The 18366-nt window shown below is 45.1% G+C and overlaps 1 protein-coding gene across 1 annotated transcript in view; it reads left to right on the top strand.

The window, feature by feature from the left end:
* epg5 (ectopic P-granules autophagy protein 5 homolog (C. elegans)) overlaps positions 1-18366 on the top strand; it is a 237635-nt gene that overhangs the window by 203345 nt on the left and 15924 nt on the right. Inside the window, exons 37-42 of the mRNA XM_085966023.1 lie at positions 709-890; positions 2269-2472; positions 8231-8375; positions 9097-9339; positions 11843-12062; positions 17581-17796. Coding sequence (XP_085822149.1) covers positions 709-890; positions 2269-2472; positions 8231-8375; positions 9097-9339; positions 11843-12062; positions 17581-17796 — 1210 coding nt within the window. The remainder of the gene's footprint in view (positions 1-708; positions 891-2268; positions 2473-8230; positions 8376-9096; positions 9340-11842; positions 12063-17580; positions 17797-18366) is intronic.

Genomic DNA, 18366 nt, shown 5'->3' with positions numbered 1-18366 from the left:
GATTCCATGAAGCAAATGACAAATACACTTTCAGTTATCTAACAACTGTGCCTGTTTTTACAGTATTGAAATTGCAATCCATCTTGCATTCCATTGTTGGCTTCTTGCTGAACTTGATGCAACAGTTAAAACTGGTAAAACAAAAGATTGGTGAATAAAATTACTTGACAAAATAATTATTTAACATTTTTGCACTGTAGTACTATTCAAATATTTTTACAATAAAAGAAAAGAATGGTACTTTCTGGCAGTCCTGGTCAAGCAGTTGTTAGTTGCTTAAAAATCAATAACTTCATCATTGTTAAAGCAATGAAATAGGACTTTGCCAGATGATGTAAATATGGATTGGTTGGCCTTTAAATCATGAAGTAGAGAGATGTCCAACCAAATTTAGTCTTGAGATAGAAAAATGTTTGGGGGCATCAGTGGAGAGTAATGTTGGGTTTTTTTCTTGAGGCGGTGTTGTGAGCTAAGGAAGTTGATCTTTCACGTCAACCAACGTCTGTAAAATGCAAGGTTTTTCTATTTATTTTGTTTGTGGAGATATGGTTGTAGTTGGCAGTGACTCTGTTACAGTCCAGAGGAATATTCAACTGTTCAGTGTTTATGTTTAGTTTTATTTTAGTTTAGTTCTGCATAAACCTAAGGAGAAGCTAGTGGTCAATCTCGGTGATTAATACCCTGATCTTGATCTTATCTTTCAGGTAGAGAGAGGAAGTCCAAAGAGCTGTTTCCTATTTTTGGGAACTTTGCTATGTGAAGTTAACTGGGTCAGTGTTCTTTCTGATGCTTGGAATTCCCAACCTCTGTTGCAAACACGGACTATGGTTGTCTATTTGTTGTTTATGATGGTTTTTCTATCAAAAGAGGACGAACTTATAAGTAAACCAGTAAGTAGATTTGTATTTTATTCTCTTGACTAGCTTTCCATTAGTAGGTACTGCAATACCTTTTATTATTAAAGCAACAGATCCATTATTTCTTTGAGCAACTGAACATCGTTGTAATTTGTTTGTTGTAACTGATGCCATTTTCTCAGCTAAAACATAATTTAGAAAGTCTACTTTATAATAGTTCCAGAAAAGTAATTTTGGAAATGCAGGATTTAAAAAAAAAAAAAAAAAATCTAACTTTAGAAAACTATGAAATCTGTGCTTAAGTCCATGTGCGCAGAGGATGTGTCGCAGTCAAATGTGAGATATAACTATCTGTCTGTGCAACTAAAGCTGATCACATAATTCAAGGATATTAAAGTTACAAACTGATTACAGTCAGTTTTGCTAGTAGAAGTATCCCACTGTTCACTGTCAGAGATTTAAAAAGGAACAGAAAGTTACGGTGCCTTGCTCCAAGGAGGGAGGAAAACTGAGCAAGTGATGTCAACTAGATGCATCTCTTAGAAACAACATAAATGACTGGAAAATGTCATCAACACCTTTCTGGCCAGAGGTAAATTTGGTGTGGCAGACCTGAGAAAGGAAGAAAGTAAAAAGGCAGAGGCAATCTGTGCTCTTTACGTTTCTGAAATGTAGGCTTATAACCAGCATTAGGACAATAACCAGCATTAGGACAATAACCAGCATTAGGACAATAACCAGCATTAGGACAATAACCAGCATTAGGACAATAACCAGCATTAGGATAATAACCAGCATTAGGACAATAACCAGCATTAGGACAATAACCAGCATTAGGACAATAACCAGCATTAGGACAATAACCAGCATTAGGACAATAACCAGCATTAGGACAATAACCAGCATTAGGACAATAACCAGCATTAGGACAATAACCAGCATTAGGACAATAACCAGCATTAGGACAATAACCAGCATTAGGACAATAACCAGCATCAGGACAATAACCAGCATCAGGACAATAACCAGCATCAGGACTAAAGAGAACATCAATTAGAGGGTTCTTGTATTATGAAACAAATGTTTATTTTGTTAGCTACAAAAATTCTGATTTGATGTCATATTTTTGTCCAGTTTAACAGTGACATTGTATAGAAACTTGATACTTAGTGTACAATAAATTCATGTGTGCTCTTGTACCTTTTTTATTTTAGGTACTGTGATATATCAGTTTTGAAAAAGTATTGCTTCTTAGAAAATTGAAGTCTTCACAAGCATATAGATGATTTTGAAGCATTTCACTTCCAATTTGGTCCTGTTGGTGAAAAATGCTAACTAATAATGCCTATTTATTTAATTTTATTCATAAATTAGGTTTCACTAACCTAGCTGTTAATGCTCATCTCTGCAGGAATCTCCCTTGCATAGCCTTCTTGGACAATCAAGTGCACTACCCTGGCAATTTGTGGACATTATATCATACCAAAACGTCATCAGCTACTTCAGTAGCCATTACTCACCCTCTGTTGTCACTTTAAAAGATCCATCAGCTGAACTGATACTAAAGCTTTTAAAAGTTGCTGCGGGTTTTAGTGAAACCTTGAACATACACAATGTAAGTAGATATAGAAGTAAATGTATTTACTGTATTTGGTTCAGATGAGTTATTTTGAATTTATATGATTGCTTTCCTAATTCATGTCTTCCAGTACATGATACGCCACCATGTTTCCTCTGAACAATATTTACTGATATTTTAAATTTAACGGGATGCAGAATGGAGCTATTATGACAGGGATAGAGGCAGCTGGTGACTAGTGCAGGACAGGCTGTAGCATTTTAGGTGCAATGAAGTCTATGGAAGCTAGATGATGTGAGGCTGGCAATGAGGGCATTGGAATAATTTAAGTCCGGAGGGGACATGAGCATGGATATGGGTTCCAAAAGTAGAGGAGCTGAGATGGGGACAGAAGTGGGAGATGTTGTGGAGGTGAAAGTCAGTAGTTTCAGTGATGGACAGGATGTGAGATCTGAAGCTCTTCTAGGTAAAGCTGGGATGCCAAGGATTTGCACTCCTTCACAGCGCTGAGGGAGTGGAGTTAATGGTTTTATTTTTTCCCAATATTTAAATAAATGTCAGAAATGTATAGCATGTTGGCACACAGGTTGAAGGGGTAAATTGAAGTGTCAGCTTCCATATGCATACTGGTCCCATGCCTGCAAATGACATTAGAGGATCAGCATCTAGATAAGCGGAGAGGAACATTGAGGATGGATTGTTGGGCACTGCAATGGTGATGATGCAGGGGCACAGAGAATTACATAGAACTTACAGCACAGAAATAGCCCATTCAGCCCGACTAGTCTGTGCCAGTATTTATGCTTCACACGAGCTTCCTTTCCCACCCCCCCAGCATCTAACCCCATCGGCATATCCTTCTGTTCCTTTTGCCCTCATGTACTTATCTAGCTTCCCCTTAAATGCAACTATGCTAGTCACCTCAACTACTGCATGTGGTGGCAAGTTTTGCATTCTAGCCATTCTTTAGGTTTAAAAAAAAAGTTTCTCTTGAATTCCTTATTGAATTTATTAGTGACTATCTTATATTTATGATCCCTAGTTTTGGATTCTCCACAAGTGGAAACATCTCTTCTCTTTGTTTACCCTGTCAAACCCCTTCATAATTTTAAAGACTTCTCTTTTCTGAAGGAGGAGGGCGAACAGTCAGAGGTCGTAGTTCACATTGGTACCAACGACATAGGTAGAAAGAGGGATGAGGTCCTGCAACAAGAATTTAGGGAGCTAGGTAGCAGATTAAAAAGCAGGACCTCAAAGGTTGTAATCTCTGATTACTCCCGGTGCCACGTGCTAGTGAGTATAGGAATAGGAGGATAGAGCAGATGAATGCATGGCTAAAGACTTGGTGCAGGAGGGAGGGCTTTAGTTTCCTGGCTCACTGGGTCTGCTTCTGGGGAAGGTGGGACCTGTACAAGTCGGACGGGTTGCACCTGAACCAGAACGGGACCAACATCCATGCAGGGAGGTTTGTTAGTACTGTTGGGGGGGGGAGGGGGGGATTTAAACTAACTTGGCAGGGGGATGGGATACAGAGTGGAGCTATAGTAGGGGGTGATGCACAGCCAAATATAGAGGAAAAAACAAGTCAGCCTGGAAAGCAGAGCAAATATGTAACGGCACAAGGGAGTATGGCACGGCTGGATAGCATTTATTTTAATGCAAGGAGTCTTGCGAGTAAGGCAGGTGAATTGAAGGTGTTGATGAACACATGGGAGTATGACAAAAAGAAAATACTGCAGATGCTGGAAATCTGAAATAAAAACAGAAAATGCTGGAGAAACTCAGCAGGTCAGGCAGCATCTGTGAAGAGAGAAACCGAGTTAACGTTTCAGGTCGATGACCCTTCGTTAGAACTGGAAAAAAGCAAGACGCAGGGCCATCAATCTGAAACGTTAACTGTTTCCTCTCTTCACAGATGCTGCCTGACCTCCTGAGTTTCTCCAGCATTTTCAGTTTTTATTACATGGGAGTATGATATTGTTGCCATCACAGAGACATGGTTGAGGGAGGGGCAGGACTGGCAGCTCAATATTCCAGGGTATAGAATCTTCAGGTGAGACAGAGGGGGGTGTAAAAGAGGAGGGGGTGTCGCAATATTAATCAAGGACTCTATTACTGCTGTAAGGAGGGATGATATTTAGCAGGTACCTCTAATCAGGTCATATGGGTAAAACTTAAAAACCAAAAGGGGGCAAGCACTTTGCTGGGAATGTACTATAGGCCCCAAACAGTCAGGGGGAGATAGAGGAACAGATATGTAGGCAAATCTCAGAGCAGTGTAGAAATAATAGGGTAATAATAGTAGGGGATTTCAACTTCTCCAATATTAACTAGGATAGTCAGAGTGTGAAATGCTTAGAGGGTGCGGAATTCTTAAAGTGCATCCAAGAGAGCTTTTTGAGCCAGCATATAGAAAGTCCTACAAGAGAGGGGGCGGTACTTGACCTAATTCTAGGGAATGTAGCCGGGCAAGTGGTAGAAGTGTCAGTAGGAGAGCATTTTGGTGACAGTGACCATAATTCGGTGAGATTTGAGGTAGTCATGGAAAAGGACAAAGATATGGACTGGAAATAAAGGTTCTAAATTGGGGGAAGGCCGATTTTAATATGATAAGGCAGGATCTGGCCAAAGTGGATTGGGATAAGCTACTTGTAGGAAAATCCACATCAGAGCAGTGGGAGTCTTTCAGAAAGGAAATAGAGAGAGTACAACGCCAACATGTTCCTGTAAAGGTCAAGGGTGGGGCCAACAAGCCCAGGGAACCCTGGATGGCAAGTTATATACAAGAATGGATTAGGGAAAAAAGGGAGACTTTTGGCAGATACAAAGGACTAAAAACAGTGGAAGCCCTAGAGGAGTATAGAAAGTGCAGGGGGTTACTTAAAAATGAAATCAGGAGAGCGAAGAGAGGGCATGAAAAAACACTGGCAGGCAAAATAAAGGAAAATCCCAAGGTGTTTTATAAGTATATTAAGGGCAAGAGGATAACCAGGGAAACAGGGCTCATTAGGGACCAAAGTGGCAATCTCTGTGTAGAGCCGGAAGATGTGGGTGAGGTTTTAAATGAATATTTTGCATCTGTGTTCACTGTGGAGAAGGACGATATAGGCATAGAAATCAGGCAGGAGGATTGTGATATACTTGAACAAATTAGTATCGAGAGGGAGGAGGTACTAGTGGTTTTAGCAGGCTTAAAAGTGGATAAATCCCCAGGCCCAGATGAGATGTATCCCAGTCTGCTGTGTGAGGCAAGGGAGGAGATTGCAGGGGCTCTGACACAAATATTCAGAACTTTTCTGGCCACAGGGGAGGTGTCAGAGGACTGGAGGACAGCTAACGTAGCACCATTATTCAAGAAGGGTAGTAGGGATAAACCAGGGAATTACAGGCCAGTGAGCCTAATATCAGTGGTGGGGAAATTATTGGAAAAAATTCTGAGGGACAGAATTAGTCTCCACTTGGACAAGCAAGGATTAATCAAGGATAGTCAGCATAGCTTTGTCAGGGGGAGATCATGTCTAACCAATTTTATTGAATTTTTCGAGGGGGTGACTAGGTGTGTGGATGAAGGTAGTGCAGTTGATGTAGTCTACATGGACTTCAATAAGGCTTTTGACAAAGTCCTGCATGGGAGACTGGTCAAGAAGGTAAGAGCCCATGGGATCCAGGGCAATTTGGCACATTGGATCCAAAATTGGCTTAGTGGCAGGAGGCAAAGCAGGATGGTCGAAGGTTGTTTGTGTGACTGGAAGCCTGTGTCCAGTGGTGTACCGCAGGGATCGGCGCTGGGTCCTTTGCTGTTAGTAGTGTACATTAATGATTTGGATATGAATGTAGGAGGTATGATCAGTAAGTTTGCAGATGACACGAAAATTGGTGGAGTGGTAAGTAACGAGGAGGGAAGCCTCAGGCTACAGGACGGTATAGATGGGTTGGTCAGATGGGCAGAACAGTGGCAAATGGAATTTGACCCTGAAAAATGTGAGGTGATGCATTTTGGGAGGACTAACAAGGCAAGGGAATACACAATGAATGGTAGGATCCTAGGGAGGACAGAGGATCAGAGGGACCTTGGTGTGCATGTACAGTACATAGATCCCTGAAGGCAGCAGGACAGGTAGATAAGATGGTTAAAAAGGCATATGGGATACTTGCCTTCATTCGCTGAGGCATAGAATATAAGAGCAGGGAGGTTATGATGGAGCTGTACAAAACGCTAGTTAGGCCACAGCTGGAATACTGTGTGCAGTTCTGGTCGCCCCACTATAGGAAGGATGTGATTGCATTAGAGAGAGTGCAGAGGAGATTCACCAGGATGTTACCTGGGCTGGAGCACTTCAGCTATGAAGAGAGACTGGACAGGCTGGGGTTGTTTTCCTTGGAGCAGAGAAGGCTGAGGGGGGACCTGATTGAGGTATGCAAAATTATGAGGGGCATAGATAGGGTAGATAGAAAGGAACATTTCCCCTTAGTAGAGGGGTCAATAACCAGGGGGCATAGTTTCAAGGTAAGGGGCAGGAGGTTTAGAGGGGATTTGAGGAAAACCTTTTTCACCCAGAGGGTGGTTGGAATCTGGAACTCACTGCCTGAAAGGGTGGTAGAGGCAGGAACCCTCACAACATTCAAGAAGCATTTAGATGAGCACTTGAAATGCCATAGCATAGAAGGCTACGGACCAAGTGCTGGAAAATGGGATTAGAATAGATAGGGCTTGATGGCTGGCGCGGACACGATGGGCCGAAGGGCCTCTTTCTGTGCTGTATAAATCTATGACTCTAAGTCATTAGAGTTTGGATAGGTGGGAGTGAATAGGCAGCAATATTCCCTTTAAGCCACGCAGCGCTTCAGGGTACCTGCGCAGCCAGCTTTTCAATTTAAATACCGTGCATGGCCTAGAAATTCGGTTGGCTTTGCGCCTAGTTTTCGCCCAAAGAGGGCTTTTGCGCCACTTGATAAACTTTCCCCGATATTCAGCGGTGCGGTAATGGCGGCGTTAGCCAGTAGCGCTGCACCGCCACCGATGACGTCATCGGTGTGCGCAGTGCCCCGCTACCGGCCCGACCGCCATATTGAGTTGTGGCCGCCTCTTCCGCGGCGGCCGCAAACAGCGACCAGAAAACGGGGCCTACCTGATGCGGTAGTGGGGCGAGTTAAGGCGGAGGTGCGGCCGGCCGCTTTTTCAGCGGCCGCCTGCCCGCACCTCCTTCCCCGGCCTCCTCCACCGCCCCCCCCCCCCCCCCCCCCCCAGCATTGCCGGCTGTTTTCCGGGAGCCCGGCACTTCTCCGTGGTGCCGGGCTCATTTGCCGGCACTAGCGAGCGGCGATCGCGCTGTTGCAGGCACCTCCCCCTTAAGAGAGGGAGGAAGGCCTGCAGTACCGCAGCCTGCCGCTCCGCAGCGGGTGGCGCTGCGGCACTTAGCGCGCCGATATTCAGTTTCAGCGCCCCAAGCGGGGGCGCCGAAACCCTTGATTTGCGGCCGGCTTCGACTTGGGGCGCTGAAACTGAATTTCCGGCGGGCGCAAGTGGCTCCGCGCGCAGCGGTAATTTCTGGGCGCAAGCGAGCTGGCCGCCCCAAACTGAATTTCTAGGCCTATGATTGTTAAACCTGTGCACCAATTACAGCCTTCTATTCACCTGGTTTGAACATTGTCAGAAATTGCTAAATATCCTGTGTTCACATAACAAAAACACGGTTGTATCTATGAGGAAATTGTTTTATTTTAATTTCATATTAGTGAATACAGTGAAATGTGAGTACTTTAGTTGCTAATGCTGTATATATGTTTTCTTTAGGATGCTACACATAAATGCAGGGCATATGTCCACCAAGTTGTCCAGTGCCTCATCACTTTGGATCAGAATGCTCAGATAGTCCATGCTCAACTAGAACATGAGATGATAACGCTGTTGGATGATATTGTTGTCTTTAACCCACCAGGTCAGTGCAGTCTGAAAACTTTGTCAGGTGTAATTTGTGTTATGTCAGTGGAAATCTGGTTTCTGATTTGGTGAATGCAATTCCTAAATATTTGAGTTGTAGCTTTTATATTTATTACATTGTGTACTGTGTGGCATGCTTTTCACCTTGTTCTAAGATTGCAAGCTACATGAGACTGCAGTTATTTGTACCATTATTTACAGCTAACCTTTCAATTACCTTTTAATAACTTCAGATGTCCTTCACTCCCAGAAACAATTGCCTTAAGTGTAGGAACCACATTGTAGATACAGTGAAAACTTAACCAGATGCATGCTCACACACTTGAGCACGGGCACACACACACATTTATTTTAAATAGGAAGGAAATGGAAACCGGAGTAGGCCATTCAGCCCCTTGGGTCTGTTCCATCATTCAGTCAGATCATGGTTGATCTGTACCTCAGATTAATTTACCTGCCATTGATCCATATCCCTTGATGCCCTTACCTAACAAAATATCCATCAATCTCAGTCTTGAAAATTTCAATTGACCCTGCACCTACAGCCTTTTGGGGGGAGAAAAGTTTCAGATTTCTGTATTCGAAATATACTTTCAAAAGTCATAATCAAGTGCATCTGAAGGTAATTTAGTAATTGCCCTACTGTATATTTAATTACATTTACTGAAGAATCATCAGTTTTTCATGAATATTATTTTTCTTCCATATCCCTTCCTCAGATGTGGACAGTCAAATGCGTCACATGGCAATAACCAGCCTTTTTATGGAAGTACTGATGATGCTGAATAACACCAGTGTTACATCAGCAGAATCACTGCGAGTGAGTTTGCGGTCTTGGATCGAGACTAAGGTGCATTATAATCTGGCGTTACCACTACTGACTGCAACTTGTCAAAGTCTGGCATCTGTCAAACATATGGCAGAAATGACTGAAGGTTGCATCATGGCTTATTTCAAGGATGGTAAGCAGTATGTCTATGTTTGAGGAACTGATTTCATTTTCCTCACATTTTACCTAGCTAGATATGCCTGTAACATTTCAGGATTTTTTTCCATTTGACCTGGAAGACTGAGTTCACAAAGAATTAACTCCCAGCAAGAGGCAAGCTGTCTAGGATGTTTAAGACAAACTGGTTGAAACACCAGACGAGTCAGCTATCTCAGAATTGTGTATTCTTACATATCAGATCATCGTGAGACAATTGGGTGTCTTCCAACACATACTATAGAGGTTTATGTCTTACATGTTAGAATGGTTTTCATTCAGGTATGCCCAAAAAGTGCATGGGAGCTTAGCTAAACAGACCATAAGAACATAAGAAATAAGAGCAGGAGTATGCCATACGGCCCCTCGAGCCTGCTCCGCCATTAAATAAGATAATGGCTGATCATCGACCTCCACTCCACTTTCCCGCCCCATCTCCGTATCCCTTGATTCCCCTAGAGTCCAAAAATCTTATCTATCGCAGCCGTGAATATACTCAAAGACTCAGCATTCACAGCCCTCTGGGGCAGAGAATTCCAAAGATTCACAACCCTCTGAGTGAAGAAATTACTGCTCATCTCAGTCTTAAATGGCCTACCCCTATCCTGAGATTATGCCCCCTAGTTCTAGACACTCCAGCCAGGGGAAACAACCTCTCCGCGTCTACTCTGTCTTATCCCATTCAGAATTTTGTATGTTTCAATGAGATCATCTCTCATTCTTCTAAACTCCAGAGAGTATAGGCCCATTCTACACAATCCCTCATCATAGGACAGCCTCTCATCCCAGGAATCAATCTAGTGAACCTTTGTTGCACCGCCTCCAAGGCAAGTATATCCTTCCTTAGATAAGGAAACCAAAACTGTGCACAGTACTCCAGGTGTGGTCTCACCAAGGCCCTGTACATTTGTAGCAAGACTTCCTTACTCTTATACTCCAACCCCCTTGCAATAAAGGCCAACATGCCAAGACCATGTAGTTGCCATGGCTCCCACACCAAGGGTGGCAGTTTCTCATTCAAGATGGTAACTTTGATCAGACTTGACTATTCCAATGCACTCCTGGCCGACTTCCCATCTTCCACCCTCCGTAAACTTGAGGTCATCCAAAACTCTGCCGTCCGTGTTCCAACTCACACCAAGTCCCGTTCACCCATCACCCCTGTGCTCGCTGACCTGCATTGGCTCCCGGTTGAGCAACGCCTCGATTTTAAAATTCTCATCCTTGTTTTCAAATCTCTCCATGGCCTTGCCCTTCCCTATTTCTGTAACTTCCTCCAGCCCTACAAACTTCCGAGATATCTGCCCTGCTCCAAATCTGGTCTTTTGCGCATCCCCAATTTTAATTGCTGCACCATTGGCGGCCGTGCCTTCAGCTGCCACGGCCCTAAGCTCTGGAATTCCCTCCCTAAGCCTCTCCGCCTCTCTACCTCTCTTTACTCCTTTAAGACGCTCCTTAAAACCTACCTCTTTGACCAAGCTTTTGATCATCTGCTGTAATATCTTCTTCTTGGCCCGGTGTCAAATTTTGTTTCATAATGCTTCTATGAAGCGCCTTGGGGCGTTTTACTGCGTTAAAGGCGCTGTATAAAGTTATTGTTGACGTTTGATTGGCAGTTCAGTGAGCCAATTCTCAACACAGATCAGAGCAGTTTTTGTCAGTTTGGAATCCAGAACAGTCAGAGTGAGACATTGATGTCTTGCTTACTAAGATTAGTGCCAGTCAGTTCATAACAGTGATTCAAGTTAATGAGATATAAAACAAGTGGAGAGTATTATTTAATGTGCCTTGAGAGGTTTAACAAGGACTAATTTTCACAGTGAAATATGTAAATTAGGTTAATTTTTGCAATAAATACCTAAAGGTTTTGTTTCTTGTAAATGATTACTGTAAATGTCACTGACAATGAAAGTTACGGTTAAGACAGAATAATATTTTTGACATGTTTACATACAGCTTATGAATGTGTTCATGGACCTACTGGTTGTGTATCTAAGTAAAATAATTAAGAACAGAAGCTGCAAAATTCTGTTACAAAATTGTCAAAAATAGTAAGGGACATGTGATAAGTGTTCCATACTTTCATTCCTTTTCTTCACAGAGCTAACCATAATGCAAGCTCCACTGCACATAATTCTCATTTGCACAGTTGTTTAATATTTCACCGAACAGTGTTTTCTGCATGAATATAAGTTGACTCCATTTAGCCACGATACTGCATCCATAATTCCATACAAACTTGGCAAAATGTAAATTGGCCCCAGAACTTTTAGATTTAAAACCGAGCAGCATTAGTGCTGTATTTTATTTTATTTAAATATATGCCAACTTTTAATTTAAAACTTGTACAAAATAATTCTGCCCAAGCAACTTATTTGTACACTTATAGCCATAATGATCTGTGATGAAACAGATTTTTCTGATTTGTTTTTACTTATTTTATTGTTTTAGTAACTAAGATGTGTGTTGTTTTTGTCTAGGAGCATGTCTTGATCAGTATTTTGGATGGGGACCAATTTTAGTATCTCTTCAAGTGCCGGAACTAACTGCGGAAGAATTTCTGAGAGAGTGCTTGGACTTAGGCAGTTACTTGACACTTTATGTGTGCATCCTTCAGCGTTTGAATGTGGAGCAGACTCTGTCCAATGAAATGAAAATGCTAGTTCTACTTAACAAATGGATAGAGCAAGTCTTCCCTAGGTAATATTGATTAAATAAGAGTATCTTGGGGGAGCTATATATTAAGTGGATCTGAAAGGATTTTGGTATATTTTTCTTTTAAATGGTGATGGAAATGCCAGGCTCATGCAATAGAGAGTGCTTTGTTTAATCTGCATGGAACCTTCAGATCAAGAGCCACGCAGTTGTCTGGAGGTCCCGCACAGGCCGCTTACCGGCTTTTGAATGGGAGCTTCTGCAGATTTTGAATGGGCCGCACAGCCCGTTAAAGGGACCGCGCAACCAAAAAAGAAATTAGGGGAAATATTGTTTACCAACAACTTGATTTTAAAATTCTCATTCTAACACAGAAGGGTGAACCCTGTCTGTTCTCTGACAGCAGTAGTGTTAACACTGAACTCAGTAGTCTGCCTGACAATAACTGGATCAAATTACACGTTGCAGAGATCTTGATTACATTCCAGCAGGCAGGATCAAATTACACATTCCAGACAAACTGTTGGGGATCAATCAGAAATTTCGCCTTGTCCTCCAATCAGAAATCTGGTGTCACAAATAGACGCCATCATTAAGAGGTGCACTAGTGCCATCAGTGCTGCAGTTTAATTCACTAAGATTTCTAACAAGGTTTATAATCGAACCTCCAAAAGTAACATCTTTTTTGGGAGGAAAAGACAGGTTTATTTGCCCAGGTCCCGTCTGGCTGCAGGTGCCATCAAATATCAACAGTACTTCTGGTTTTGCTGCTGAAATATGCATCAAACATTTTCAGGGTTGCTTCTATAATATAACTTTTCAATCTTCCAGTTCTTGTCATTTGAATGTTTAAAAAAAAACTGGCCTTTGGAGTCAATTGTGAAGCTATCAATCTACATACATGTAAAGTTGTTCCCATCTAGAAACCAGAGCAAAATGCTAAGAGATATTTTAAAGTTAGAACAGATACAGGAAAGAGAGTAAAATTTAAATAAATAATAAAAATGAGACAAGCGCAAGTAAAGTTTTTAATATAAAGTTTTATGTAAGTTTATGGTATATATATTTTAGCCTTAGGCCTAGAAATTCGGTTGGTTGCGCCAGCGAGTAGCGCCTAAAGAGCCCGAGATTTGGGGCGTTACCCAATTTTCGGATGTGCGCAGTGATCCCAGCGCATCCTGCCATATTGAGTAGCCTGTTCGCGCTGGGACGTCATTTCATTGTGCAACGCCTTTTTGGCGCCCCGTACCAGAAATTCAGTGGTGACCCCCCTCCGTTCCGCCTGGCGCTATTAGTGACAGTTGGATGGAACGTTACCAGGTCCTTCTCGGACGCGGGGGGGGGCGCTCTTTAAAGGGGACAGCACTAGTATAAAAGCGGCAGCCATTTGGCCTGGCCATCCTGCTCGCTGCTGGAGAGAGTTGCAGACCTTCAGTTACAGAGAGTTGTTATTGAGTCAGAGGAGCCTTGGGACCTTCAGCCCTGTCCAGAACAGTTGGATCCAGAAAGCTGACTGCGTCTTACTTGTCGGCCAGAATAATGGGAGCTGCTTTGGAGGGGAACGTCATCCTGGCTGAACAACTGGCAAGGGCACAGAGACGGAGGGAGAGAGGGCCGGGATTGGCCAGAAGGAGGAGGGCCAATGGACATAGCCAAATCCGACCATACGCTGCCAGGGTTTTCAGGCAGCAGGTCTCGTACCTTACCATGTCGGAGGAGCAGTGTCTGCGAAGGCTCAGATTTGGTAAGGATGTTGTGACTGAGCTGTGCCACCTGCTTGCTGGGGATCTGCAGCCGCGGATACGGTGCAGGACCTCTGTCGGTGGCCGTGAAAGTCACTGTTGCGCTCAACTTTTACGCCAGCGGCTCGTTTCAGGCAGCAACTGGGGATATATCAAAAATATCTCAATTTGCGGTGCATTGCTGCATCCGGCAAGTGACAGCTGCCCTCTACAGAAGGAGGCGCGAATTAATCACCTTCCCTGTGACCTTGGAGAAGCAGGGGGAGCGCGCACAGGGCTTCGTGGCTATTGCAGACCTCCCCATGGTGCAAGGGGCCATTGATTGCACACACGTGGCTTTGCGGGCGCCATTACAGAATCCGGAGGAGTTCCGTAACCGCAAGGGGTTCCACTCCCTTAATGTGCAGCTGGTCTGTGATCACCGGCAGATGATCATGGCGGTGAACGCACAATTCCCTGGCAGCAGCCATGACGCGTTCATCCTGCGGCAGACCTCAGTGGCTGACCTTTTTGAGGCCCCGGCTCACCCACGAGGCTGGCTTCTGGGCGACAAGGGCTATCCTCTCTGCCCATGGCTCATGACCCCGCTCCGTTTGCCCAGCACCCCGGCAGAAGAGCATTACAACAACAGTCATCAGGCCACCAGGAACATTGTGGAGCACACAATTGGTGTGCTGAAGCAGTGTTTCGGTTGTCTAGACCATTCGGGGGGCGCCCTACAGTACTCACCGGAGCATGTGGCGCGCATCGTTGTCTGCTGCATGCTCCACAACCTGGCCATTCGACGCACCCAGCCAATGCCAGCCGACCCTCAAGGTCGAGCAGACGAGGAGGAGGAGAAGGAGCATGCGGGCGAGGAGGATCAGGAGGAGGAGGAAGATGGAAGGGCCGTTCGTCAGAGGCTCATAAGGACTCGGTTCTAGGCCCCTCGGACGGAATGGTGGCTGTGATTCGAACAGCACCCTCCGGCTCGCAGTAAGCCTATGAAGGCCTCGATGATTGTAAATAGTGTACAGCTCGATTGTAAATAAAAAGTTTTCTTTATTTTCAAACAAGTGCTTCCTTCCAGCATGACAACGTAATGGTAACAGAAATCATAACTAACAGATAACTGCCTGGCAACCCGGCGAAACTAACCAAAGCATAACAAACAAACACAGCAGGTGTGGACAGCCTTAAATCTGGAAAAAGACACGTCTTAGCACCTCCCTCTACTGGTGACCCCTCGATGGAGACCAACTCCTCTTACGAGGTCGGCCCCTTCCCTCCCTGCAGCTCCTCCGTAATTGGACCCCAGTGGCTGCGTCAAGGCTGGGGGATGCCTGCTGAGTGTCTGGAAGCCCCTGAGGGACGGCCTGGATGAACTCTGGCCTTGGAGGGCCCGCAAGCAGGCTGCTCCAACTGGGCATGTCTGCTAGCAGTCTGCCGCGCAGGTGGTGGCAGCTGCACTGCTGACGTGCCAGCGGTGGCATCAGGACTGCTCACATGCAGAGAGAGGACACCTGCACCGTGGTCGGCCGACACACTAGCACTCTGACGGGGCCGCACCGGATCATCCGCCACAATCGACTGCTCCACAGATTCATGGCCTGCTGTGGTGCTGCAAGGGCCTGGGGTGATCCTGCCTGATGCAGCTAGGGTGGCAGCAGAGAGTGTTCGCGTGGCCTCAATTTGCGTGTGGACGAGGCCAGCAAGTGACTGCGTGGCAGCAGTGAAGACCTGCGTGGCAGGTGCCAGTGCTTCAGAGAAGCCTTGGACAGTCCTTTCCACTGCTTCGGACAAGCCCTGGACAGTCCTTTCCACTGCCTCGGACAAGCCCTGGACAGACCTTTCCACTGCCTCGGACAAGCCCTGGACAGACCTTTCCACTGCCTCGGACAAGCCCTGGACAGACCTTTCCACTGCTGGGCCGAAGCCCTGGACAGACCTTTCTATTGCTGCCCCGAAGCCCTGGGCAGTCCTTTCCATTGCTGCCCCAAAGTCCAGCACACTCTTTGCCAGTGTGTCGATCGACTCAGGCATCCTCCCCACTACAGCCATAAGCTCAGTGTGCCTGAGCCGGGCCTGGGCGCTCATTTCGGCAAGGCTACGCACCTCCTCTGCACTCTGTGCAGCAGTCATGGTGGCCTGCCTCGCCCTCCGGGGAGACGGCCCCCGAGCGTCCCTACCCCCCGCGCGTTGCTGCAGGCCGCTGGTTCCTGCAACTGGCTCCTCATCAGAGCACCTCCCCTCAAGGGAACTACTATCCCCAGTCTCCACATGCGGTGGCTCCCCTGAGGCTGGCACGGATGGTCCGGCTTCCTCCTGGTCGTCTCCTCCGGAGGCACTGGCACTGGCAGCTTCAGGGGCCGGCTCCCGAGCTGGTGATGCAGCATCTGAAAGCAGGGAGGTTGAAGAGTGGCTTTAGCAAAAGGACAGTTTGGCAACAGTGCGGCAATGCTATGACATGGGTCCACATTGAGAAAGCATGCTGGCGGGGGAAACAACTGGAAGGTGACAGCTGTAATAGTTGAGAACCTTACCATTGCTGTGGACAATGGGGTCGGCAGCTGCAGTGGTGACAGGACCATTCGGACGTCCTCCCACAATCTGGTGGACTCTCTCCTCGAGATCCGTCAGAGGCTCCAGTTGAGGACAGCCTCCTCCGGTGCGAAGCTGTTCCTTGCGGTTTCTCGCCAGCTTGGCCTGCAGGGCAAAGGACGGGAAGTGATGTTACATGATGCCCTGAGTTATGATCTCATGCCCCCCATGGTGGAACAGCCCTTACATGATGCCCTGAGTCAAATGTGCATGTGTGTGACCAGAAAGGGCCATGGGTGCTTGCTGACAGATGGCCAGTGGGGCATAGCGCACCCTGTAGCCATAAAGTCAGGTGCTAATGGAGGGATGCATAAGTTTACATTAACTCCACTCACCCTCACGACCCAAGTGAGGTCATTGAATTTCTTCCTGCACTGCACAGGGCTCCTGGTCGCCATGCTGCTGGAGTTGACCCTCTGAGAAACATCCCTCCAAGCTCGTCGGTAGTCCTTATGATTAGGCCTCCTGCCATTGTCGGGGTAGAGGACATCTCGCCGGCGCTCCACTGCGGCCACCAATTCCTCCAGAGACTCATTGGTGAAGCGCTCTGCTCTCTGCCTCACCCTCTCCATATGCTCCAAGTTTTTTGCGCCAGAGAAGGGCCTGCGCCGATTTGCAAGCCTACAAGGCGCAGACTGTGGATGCTGGCGCTGCCTGACCCACCCCTTTAAGAGCTGGCCGGCGCCTGGAAGTCTCGTGGTCATGGATGATTGAGAGCACCTGCGCTGCGGCTGGACGCCCCGATATTGGGTTGCGCCAGCATGTTAGCGCCTTAGGTGCCCCGTGTAACGCCTGAACTCGCGCCCCAATCACCTTTGGGGTGCTGCAACCCAATATCGCACGAGGTGTCGATAAGTTGCGTCTGGCTATAAAATTTGCGCTCCACCAATTCTAACGCCCCAAGCAGGGCTATACCCAATTTCTAGGCCTTAGAGTTAATATTACAGCAATAAAGCCATTTGATATTTGTATAGCTTCATTTCTATAATAGGAGTGGGGGGAGGGGTTCACTGAAGTGAGCTGAAAACACACAAGTGGTCAACCAGAGCAACAAAAGTTTCCGTGAATCTGATGGCACTTATGGATCGATACACTCAGAATTTAGTTGATTAAGGATTTGATTTTATAAAAATAAAATTTACCATTTCAGACTTTAAGGATCGTAACTATTAATCTGATAGGTATTCAAGTGAGATTTTGATTTCTACTGAAAGTTAACACTGCTAATTTGTTTCAAACAGCAACACAAATGATGAGGTTAAACTATTCCTCTGGTGGCACAAAGTATTACAATTAACATTGATCCAGCTTGAGCAGAACGATGTAATTGCATTGGAATTTTTGATGAGGACACTAAATGCATTGCAAATGAAACAGAGTCAGCTGGCAGAGGAGAGGCTCTCTTCTGGAATTCTAGGAGCTATTGGTCTTGGAAGGAAGTCTCCCCTCTCAAACAGGTGGGGCATTTTGTGTGAAGTCTAGCAAAAATAAATATTTTGATGTGTGATTTTGCTTTTCTCACTGTTTTCAACAACTAATTTATAAATTAGTATGATTCTTTGACTTTGAAACACATCACAAAATCGGTCTTAATTTTTCATGTTCACGTGTAATCTTTCAGATTTAAATTCTATGTAAGATATGTAAACCATAGATATTTTGCCAACTTGTGTTCAAGATTCAGATAATTTTTATTAAAATGCATCTCTCACCAAGCCACTTTACAAAATCATTATCAAAATATTACTAAATTATCTAGTTTCTAATGCTCAGCACACTAAATGCTAACAACCTTTTAATGGGTTTCACCTAGAAGCAGCAGCATATTATAAATCTGATTGCTTCTGCATAATTTTTTTAGATTGCTTTCCTAAAGGAATGATTGAGATTTCAAAATTGTCTTTTATATCCCAAGTTTATAGAATTCATAATATAGTTATAAAATATTTTGTAAATTATGTAAAAACAATAGTTGATCAGCATTGTATATTACAACGCAGTTACACAATCACAGGATTCAGATGAGT

Source organism: Somniosus microcephalus, chromosome 2 (genome assembly GCF_052327205.1).
Source record: "Somniosus microcephalus isolate GS21.2 chromosome 2, FLI_Smic_1.0, whole genome shotgun sequence".
Classification (NCBI taxonomy): Eukaryota; Metazoa; Chordata; class Chondrichthyes; order Squaliformes; family Somniosidae; genus Somniosus; species Somniosus microcephalus.
Note: the sequence above shows the minus strand (reverse complement) of the source record. Positions and strands in the feature narration are given on the sequence as shown.